At 41.4% G+C, this 10,302-nt stretch overlaps 1 protein-coding gene across 1 annotated transcript in view; it reads right to left on the bottom strand.

Moving 5' to 3' along the window:
• Positions 1 to 10,302, bottom strand: part of B3GLCT (beta 3-glucosyltransferase) — a 90,369-nt gene that overhangs the window by 7,212 nt on the left and 72,855 nt on the right. Inside the window, exon 13 of the mRNA XM_007447944.1 lies at positions 2,273 to 2,417. Within this exon, the coding sequence (XP_007448006.1) occupies positions 2,273 to 2,417 (145 nt within the window). The remainder of the gene's footprint in view (positions 1 to 2,272; positions 2,418 to 10,302) is intronic.

The raw sequence follows: 10,302 nt of genomic DNA, 5'->3' as shown, positions 1-10,302 counted from the left end.
GGGGGGGGGGGTTCAGGCAGAAAGGCCCCAGACTCTGTTGCTCTTACCCAGAATTACAGTAGTTTTTCAGGAATTAATGCTTCTCAGTGGTTTTTGGTTGACTTCCAGATTCCTGAAATAGTTATTTTGACAATTCTGTGCAGAGGATTCACTGACCATTGCACACTGCCATACCCATTAGTAGCATATAATTTTGGAAGAGCAGAAAACCACATGCTCTAGATACTTTGTTTTTAACAGAGGGATATACTAGACATTCCTTGAGGCTTCCTTCTGAACCTGTGATCTCACAATAACCTTCCCTGACTAAAAGGAGAAGAAATGTGGCCCAGGCAACTTTGTATCTGAGCTTGTTTCCAAATGCCTGCTCTAACTTACCAGGAATCCTAGATTTTATCTCTTTCTCAATATGAACAAATACACTATTTGGACCAGTGTTCAAACATTACAAATGGAAAGTAATGTCCAAATCAGAGCAAACTCTCTTAAAAGAGGCTTAAGAATTAGAAGATAAAGCAGTGTCTGTTGGGGAGGATACATTTTGAGCATATACTTTATGACTTTGGAAAGGTTTAAAATTTATTATGTGAATTAGAGAAATCAAGAGTTCTAAAGTATGGGAAACAACAATTAAAAATTTTTTTTAACTTATCTTCAAAGGACTTTTACATAAGGAGAAAAGAAAGAAGGAAAATAATCCTTATCATTTTCATTTAGTAACATATTCTTCCCTAAGTGAAAAAGGCGGCTATGAAAACCTAAGACCGGGTCTTCCCTGGTGGCACAGTGGTTAAGAATCCGCCTGCCGACACAGGGGACACGGGTTCGAGCCCTGGCCCAGAAAGATCCCACATGCCGCGGAGCAACTAAGCCCATGTGCCACAACTGCTGAAGCCCACAGGCCTAGAGCCCGTGCTCCTCAACAAGAGAAGCCCGCGCACCGCAACGAAGAGTAGCCCCCGCTCGCCGCAACGACAGAAAGCCCACGCACAGCAACGAAGACCCACCTCAGCCAGAAATAAATAAATAATAAAATACATAAAAACCTAAGATTCTGATAGTAACAGTGATAAATTATTTCCCTTATACACCAACAGTTTTAATTACCCTTCCTTTCTGTGAGTGAAACATTATGAGATAGAGAGAGGGTAAGACAGAATAACTTGCTTTTCTAAGTCCTGTAATACCACACATAGGCTCAAGGTTTTAAAACATGGCCAAGTACCTTCTGACTAGTACCAGGAGGGAGGTTTCTCATACATTTCTTCTTATAAACGTCTATCTTCATCTTTCCTTGCAGTCCTCAAGAATGCAGAAATGGATTCTGCCTTTCTTGGTAATGCAAGCACTTTCTTTGCCTCGTTCAAGTGATCTCCTATAGTGCCATTTCTGTCATGCCCAATTCTCTATATGGCTATAATAGCGCTTGCTACTGGTTACTAAATAAAGCATGAAGACTACATTTTCAGTGTAAGGGAGGGCACTTTAAATACCTATGCATTCAAATTTCAAAAAGCTTTGGATTTCTTAAAGGAGAGCATTAAGTGAATGTGGGCTCTGGTTATTTTTAGTGCAGATATATCTGCTATTATTCTTAACAGCATCAGGATAGTCACTGATCAGAATATTCACTAACCCAATTCTTCAAAAAAGAAACTACTAAAAAGATTGCAAAAGGATTCCCTTCTTACCCCACACTGCAGGATGGTGAAACTATCAGCACCACCCACCTCTGGTAAACAGCACCTCATCTCTTTTATAACCCCCAGAGTATATGCTTATTGAGATATTATACTGAAATTTAATTAAGTTTAGCCTGTCAGTTTAATAGCAACCAAAGGGGAGAAAGCCCAATAGCCAGTGTAAGGACTGAGGACAGTGTAGAACTGCAAACACTTGGTGGCTAGCGGGACAACGTTAGGTCAGTCCTGTATATTTTTAAATAGCATCTGATAATTTTTAAATACCATCAATTTTTTTTTAACTCAAAGAAAAAAAGAAGAACAGCTTTTACCTGAGCCTACATGCAAGGATGCTGGTCAAACACCATTTCATTTTTTAGATGTTTCTGCATTCCATCTTCATGCTGTACCTGGTACAGCATCAACCCTCTGCACGAAGAGGTCTGTTAAGGATTTCCCCCTGGAGCCTGTCCACACAGTTCTTAAGACTGTTTCCAGAAGAACAGGTGAAGGGAAAGTAGCAGTACCTTCAAGTGAGAAGAAAAACCCCCTCTCTCCCTCTGAGGTAGGAATAAAAACATTTTTCTCACCTGATGGAAGAGAGGGCTGTGTGTCACAGGGACTCCTAACCCACTAAAGCACATCCCCAGGACCATATCATCTGGAGCGTCATTGCTGTAGCAGCGACACTTGCTGGCGAGAAGTCTCCTGATTGCCTCTCTGCTGAAGACCATCCTGGGGGAAGCCAGAGCAGACAGAGAAGGAGGTTAGCTCCTCACAACCGGTAATCTCAATAAGGAAACAGAGTTCAGAGCTACATTTCTGATAAAGATGTTGACATCAGCAGTGTTTTATATTTGTTATTCTGAGGAAAATGTTTCTGTGTTTCTATGAAAAGAAAGGCACTTTTAAATATGTTTGCCTATCTAATAGGCAATTTTATTTCTTTATATATATCCTATACACTAACACTTGGCAGTGTTCTCTTTCTAGTATGTCACTGGAAAATTAGAATAGTTCTTAAGTTTACACACTCTCGATGAGATCAGTAACAAAATCCGCCAACATTCCCAGCAGGTAGATGCGCCCAGAAATACTAGGTACCTCAGTTATACAGGTGATGACTGACAATGAGAGCAAATCTAATTGAAAAAAACGATGCATGGTCCAGGTGATTCCAGTCCACAGAAGCTTCCTTCAGGTAATTTCGAGAAAGAGGGGAAAAAAGAGACAGAGAGGGAGAAAGAGATGGATTTGCCTCAAATAGTGCTAAGACGCTGCTTGACTAGATACGCTGGGTACTTTCTGGTGGAACTCACAGCCATCCCCACCTTTCTGTGCTCTCCTCAGCACTGCAGGAGGCTAGAAACTCTACAATATTTTCCAGACTCCCTGGCCAGATGGGTCCTGGCTTCATCCTGACGACAAAGGGCCCAGTACTGGGGGAGGCCATCTGCTTCTGGCTCTGGTGGTCTCTGTGGCAGAGGCAGGTGATGGGGCGTGGGTAGCCACAGGCTCCAGCACAGCCGGCATGGGATGGCAGAGCGTCGGTGATGGTCCCAAAGCAGCAGTGACCTGGAGCCCATCCCAGGTCTGCCCCAGATGCAGTGCTGTTAACCCGACAGTAGCAGCGGCCACAGCAACCTGCATCAGTAGGCCCCAGAAACCAGCACCCTTTGCTCCTTCAGCCTCAGAGGCAACAGCGCTTCCTATAGTTACTGAGCTCTGGGTAAAGCCACTTGCTCCCTCTTATTCCTCTGGCCCTTTCCAATACATCTGTACCAAGTTCCTGCAATAAATTCTCCTCTTTTAAAAAATATAGATTGGTTTCTGCTTTCCCTTCTGGTCCTAGAGTAGTAATGGATCTTCTCATATCATGAATAACCCAATAGCTGACAGGGCTGATATGGTTCACAAGTTCATTCCCAATAAGCAACAACTTTCTTGAAGGCAAAACTATCTAAAATTTATCCATATATTCCCATAGCCAAATACAGGGTCTCACATACAGTAAGCCCTTAGTAAAAGTCTAATGATCCAACAAGTGAGAACAAAGCTGCCTTTGCAAAGCTCTTCCGCAGGGAGGGAGAGTTCTATGAATCAGTCTAGTCGGGAAGGAAAGAGGACAGAGCACGTGAGCACGACCCCTGATGCAAACATGTCGATTCCTGCTCAGCTGGGCTCACAGTTCAGTGCCATATAACTAACACCAGCGACCACGGCTGGTGATGCAGCGACACAGAAGTCACTCCCTTCCCGTGCTGAGATGTCAGAAGTCGGGATGGAATATGACCAAACAGGAGGAAAAAGAAGCTCTTTGTTTAAGGTGATACAAGGAAATATGACCGTACAAGAAGAAAAAAAAAGTGCTTATGACCTATAAAACAGGGAAAACTGCAAGTTTGAAAACTCACCATAAACTGCCTCTCTCTTAAAAATCTAGTGTCCATCAGTGACTCAGGGCCTCACACCTACGTGCTGAACCAAATTCCTGCTCTACTGACCAATCCCAGGAAAGAGCCTGTGTGAGGGGACATGTGTTCACCATAAACAGACATTTCCCTTAAAGTGTCTGCCTGATGCCCTGTCAAGGAAAGTTTCATAGGTAACTAACTGTCCCAATCACAGCAGGCATCTCATCCTCTTAAACCCTATTTGAATAAAAATGCTTCTCTTCTGCCACCATCCAGTAGAACGAAAAAGAAAAGGAAAGCCTTTCATTTTGACCTGCTCTACCCCTCACCCCCCCACCCCCAAAAAGAAAAATTACCAGTTACAGAACAGTATGTCTGTTCTGTCAACTTTTAAATATTAAAAAGATGTTTATCAGTAAAACCAACAGCTGGTTCTTTGAAAGGGTAAACAAAATTGACAAACCTCTGGTCAGGCTCACCAAGAAGAAAAGAGACAGAAACCAAATAAAAAGAAATGAAAAAGGAGAAATCTCAACCGATACCACAGAAATACAAAAAACCATAAGGGAATACTATGAACAATTATATGCCAACAAATCTGACAACCTAGAAGAAATGGACAGCTTTCTAGAAACACACAGCCCACCAAAACTGAATCGAGAAGAAATAGATAATTCGAACAGGCCGATCACTAGAAGTGAAATAGAATCTGTAATAAAAAAATAAAAAAATAACTCCCTACAAACAAAAGTCCAGGACAAGATAGCGTCACGGGCAAATTCTACCAAACACGCAAATAACTTATACTGATCCTTCTCAAACTCTTCCAAAAGATTGCAGAGGCGAGAACAGTCCCAAAGACATTTTATGAAGCCACCATCACCCTGATACCAAAACCGGACAGACACCACCAGAAAAGAAAATTACAGGCCAGTATCTTTGATGAGTATAGATGCAAAAATTCTCAACAAAATGTTAGCAAACTGAATCCAACAACACATAGAAAAGATCATACACCATGACCAAGTGGGACTCATCCCAAGTTCACAAGGATGGTTCAACATATGCAAATTAATCAATGTAATACACCACATAAACAAAAGAAAAGTAAAAAGCCACATGATCATCTCACTAGATGCAGAAAAAGCATTTGACAGAATTCAACATCCATTCATGATAAAAGCTCTTACCAAAGTGGGTATAAAGGGAACATACCTCAACATAATAAAAGCCATTTATGACAAACCCACAGCCAATATAATACTCAACAGTGAAAAGCTGAAAGCCTTCCTGCTAAAATCTGGAACAAGACAAGGATGTCCACTCTCACCACTTCTATTCAACATAGTATTGGAAGTCCCAGCCACAGCTATCAGACAAGAAAAAGAAATAGAAGTTATCCAAATTGGAAGGGAAGAGGTAAAATTGTCACTATATGCAAAGAAAATCATACCATATATAGAAAACCCTAAGGACTCCACACAAATACAGCTAGATCTAATAAATGAATTCAGCAAAGTAGCAGGATACAAGATTAACATTCAGAAATTGGTTGCATTTTTTTACACTAAAAATGAAAAATCAGGAAGGGAATGTAAAAAAAAAAAAAAAAAAAACCTTTTAAAATCACACCAAAAAAATAAAACACCTGGGAATAAACCTGACCAAGAAGCTGAAAGACTTATATGCTGAGAATTATAAAACATTAATAAAGGAAATTTAAGAGGATTCAAAGAAATGGAAAGATATCCCATGCTCTTGGATTGGAAGAATTAGTATTGTTAAAATGGCAATACTACTCAAAGCAATCAACAGATTTAATTCAATCCCTATCAAATTACCCATGACATTTTTCACAGAGCTAGAACAAATAATCCAAAAATTTACATAAAACTAAAAAAACAAACAAACAAACAAACAAACAAAACCTGAATTGCCAAAACAATCCTGAGGGGGAAAAAACAAACCAGGAGGTATAACTCTCCCAGGCTTCAGACAGTACTACAGAGCTACAGTAATCAAAACAGTGTGGTATTGGTACAAAAACAGACATACAGAATAGAGAGCCCAGAAATAAACCCACACACCTACAGTCAATTAATCTTCAACAAAGGAGACAAGAATATAAAATGGGAAAAATATATTAAAATGTGTTTCCCAGTCTCTTCAGCAAGTGATGCTGGGAAAGTTGGACAGCTGCATGTAAATCACTGAAGTTATTAGAACACACCCTCACACCATGCACACACACAAAAAAACAAACCTCAAAATGGCTTAAAGACTTAAAACATAAGACACGACACCATAAAACTCCTAGAAGAAAACATAGGCAAAATATTCTCTGACATAAATCGCACCAGTGTTTTCTTAGGTCAGGCAATAGAAATAAAAACAAAAATAAACAAATGAGACGTAGTCAAACTTACAAGCTTTTGCACAACAAAGGAAACCTTAAAAAAAAATGAAAAGACAACCTACAGAATGGGAGAAAATATTTGCAAATGACGCAACCGACAAGGGCTTAATCTCTAAAATATACAAACAGCTCACACAACTCAACAACAAAAAAACAACCCAATCGAAAAATGGGCAGAAGACCTTAATAGATATTTCTCCAAAGAAGACGTAGAGATGGCCAGTAGGCACAGGAGAAGATGCTCAACATCACTAATTATTAGAGAAATGCAAATCAAAACTACAGTGAGGTACCACCTCACACTGGTCAGAATGGCCATCATTAAAAAGTCTACAAATAACAAATGCTGGAGAGGGTGTGGAGAAAAGGGAACCCTCTTACACTGTTGGTGTGAATGTAAATTCACACCATGGAAAACAGTTATGGAGGTTCCTCAGAAACTTAAAAATAGAGTTACCATATGACCCAGCAGTCCTACTCCTGGGCATATACCCAGACAAAACTATAATTCAAAAAGATATATGCACCCCTATGTTCACAGCAGCACTATTCACAATAGCCAAGACATGGAAACAACTAAAATGTCCATCGAGAGATGAATGGATAAAGAAGATGTGGTACATATATACAGTGGAATACTACTCAGCCATAAAAAAAACACAAAATAATGCCATTTGTAGCAAAGTGAATGCAACTAGAGATTATCATACTAAGTGAAGTCAGAAAAAGAAAGACAAATACCGTATGATATCACTTATATGTGGATCTAAAGTACGGCACAAATGAACCTATCTACAAAACAGAAACAGACTCACAGACATAGAGAACAGACTTGTGGTTGCCGAGGGGGAGGGGGAAGGAGAGGGATGGACTGGGAGTGTGGGATCAGCAGATGCAAACTCTTACATTTAGAACGGCTAAACAACAAGGTCCTCCTGTATAGCACAGGAACTATACCCAGTCTCCTGGGATAAACCATAATGGAAAAGAATATAAAAAAAAGAATGTATATATGTGTGTAGCTGAGTCACTTTGCTGTACAGCAGAAATTAGCACAACACTGTAAATCAACTATACATCAATTAAAAAAAATTAAAAGAATGTTAATAAAAAACAGATGTTGAAAGGCTGTAAGACTAATAATATGACTTCCTTTAATATACAATATACTAATTTTAAAAATAAGAAAAACTGGGCTTCCCTGGTGGCGCAGTGCTTGAGAGTCCGCCTGCCGATGCAGGAGACGCGGGTTCGTGCCCCGTTTCGGGAGGATCCCACATGCCGCGGAGCGGCTGGGCCCGTGAGCCATGGCCGCTGAGCCTGCGCGTCCGGAGCCTGTGCTCCGCAAATGGGAGAGGCCACAACAGTGAGAGGCCCGCATAACGCAAGGAAAAAAAAAAAAAAAAATAAGAAAAACTGAAATGAGAGGGATTTGCCCAAGGGAATACCTGCAAATCAAGAACAGCCATGCAGCATAGCAACAAACCCACACCACGTACAGAAGATAAACTGCATCGTGAGAAACGGGCTGCCCCCCCTGGACTCCTAGCAGATGAACACAGGTCACGGCTGTCTCTTTGGGCAACACTGCCAGGGCCTCTTCATCCTGACCACAGCTCCCTACCCAAATATATGTAAGGAAGTATTTTCAAAAAAGAAAATAGTTATTAAACTAATTGTTATTGAACTAATAGTTACTGAACTAATCCAAATACCCAAACTTTCAAGAAGTAAGCAACAAAGCGGAAAACGGACACTTGGATTCAAATAGTACAAAGGTCTCATTTTCCAAACAATACAGAGTACCTACACATAAATCCCTGGAGTCCACACTCCTGGGTTAGCTCTGATAAGTGGGGCTTAAGAGGGGTGATTTAAGGCAATGGTTTTCAAAAACTTATTTGACTATAACACAGTGAGAAAACAAGAAACACAGTTCATATGCAACCATTTATGTTTTGTGTATGTGTGTGTATGTGTATAAAAACTGGAAAAATATCACATAACAATTAATACTCTTACTACATGTGATGTACATGATATATGTTATTCTATTCCATTCTGAATTTCATTATTTTTAAATGATGGTATGATCCATTAATTGGTTTTACCATCCACTAGTTGATCCTGACTTGCTGATAAAAAAAAAAAAGCTGATTCTTAAGCTAGAGCACCAGAAAAGTCTCTTGTAATATTAGAGAAACTCATGTCTGCAGCTTTTATCAATGGTAGCTATAAGACAATTTCATGAAGAATGTTTCTGCATCTTTGTAAAGTGCTACCAACAACAGAATATTACACTGGTCAATGTTGGTTATGTAAAGATTAGTACCAGTGTTCATGCATCTATTTATTCATTTATCCCTTGTATCCTGTAAAAAATGAGTCCCCATGCTAGGAAGGGGGAATGGAATGGGAAAGGAGACTCAGGTGCTGCCCTCAAATAATTCATAATCTGGGTGGAAAACAGAAAAGTAAATAGGCAATTAGATGATAATGGTTTGTATAATATGCTATGAAAGTATATTAGAAAGGCATCAAACCCAGATTACAGGGGCTGGACTAGGCCGAAGGCTTCCAGGAATAAGTAACTGACAGCGCCATCAAGTCCAAATGAAGGAGGATTGGCCAGGTGACAGGCAGAAGGCTGGGGTGAGGGACAGTGCTGGGTACAGACCAGCAGACACCGTATCTGAGCGGAGGAGTTACAAAAATAGTGCCTCTGAGGAACTGAAACAGGTTCAGCACAAATTCTTTTAAGATGAGGGTGCAAATAAATGAGGCTAAGAAGGTAAAACAGCATCTGCCAAGATCACAAGAGGCCTGGTAAGCCTCAGTGAGGAATTTGGACTTACATTCTGACGGCAACGAGAGGTTATAAAAGGATGTGAAAGACTTTCACTCCCCTGGTAACGCAAAGAAAAATCCAAATAAAATAAAAATCACATTAACCTATGGAACTGTTGAAGAGATGGATGACATGAAGCGTAGGTGCTTCCCAGGGGAGCACCAAGCGGGCAAAGTGGGTCTGGGGGCGGGAAGGCGGAAGGGAAGACCCGCTGGAGACTCCAGCTCCACGGCCTCAGGAGCACCCGGGGCGCTGGGAATTAGGCCAACAAGAGGTGGTTAAAATTGAGGCCTGATCCAGATCGACGTGACTCTGGTTGAAATCTGAATGATTATCTCCCAGTCAGATGCCAAAAGTAGGAAAGAGTTTGCACTCAAATCCACAGGAAGGCAGCGCAGGCCCCCGAGCAGGGGAGCGAGAGGACCAGGTGCTTTCAGAGAAGCTGTGTGACTGCGGCGCAGAGGACAGCACGGAGCGGAGGACGACGACGAGCAGGGAGACCAGGAGGCTGTGGCCGTTCCTTCCAGGTTCAAAGGATTAACACCTTCCTGCTACAAAACGTACAACCCCCGGTACAAAGAACGGGGCCCTTTACAAAAGGGGAAAGCTCTGGCTTAATGGGCACCGGCACCTCACCCAGGAAACTAATGCATCACCATAAGCCTGCAAAGAGCTGGAACCTTTCTTTTAACGAGGATGAGCTCAATACGCCTTGGCTTTACGCTTTAGTGTCTTCTCAAAGGCCTCTGTGGAACTCTGTCTCCTATTGCTAATGGAGGATCAACCTTAGCACTGGATCAACAAAGATCAGTACTCCTGCCCAGGCCTGGTCATCACTAGGAAAGGGTCACCTCAGTAACAATGCTGCAGTCACCAGTGAACGGGCCAGAGCAAACCAGAACACCTGGAATACAACCCCGCAGTAGTAGTCCCGCAGCAGGA

Source organism: Lipotes vexillifer, unplaced genomic scaffold, assembly GCF_000442215.2.
Source record: "Lipotes vexillifer unplaced genomic scaffold, Lipotes_vexillifer_v1.1 scaffold760, whole genome shotgun sequence".
NCBI classification, from domain to species: domain Eukaryota; kingdom Metazoa; phylum Chordata; class Mammalia; order Artiodactyla; family Lipotidae; genus Lipotes; species Lipotes vexillifer.
This window is presented reverse-complemented; position numbering and strand designations above follow the sequence as displayed.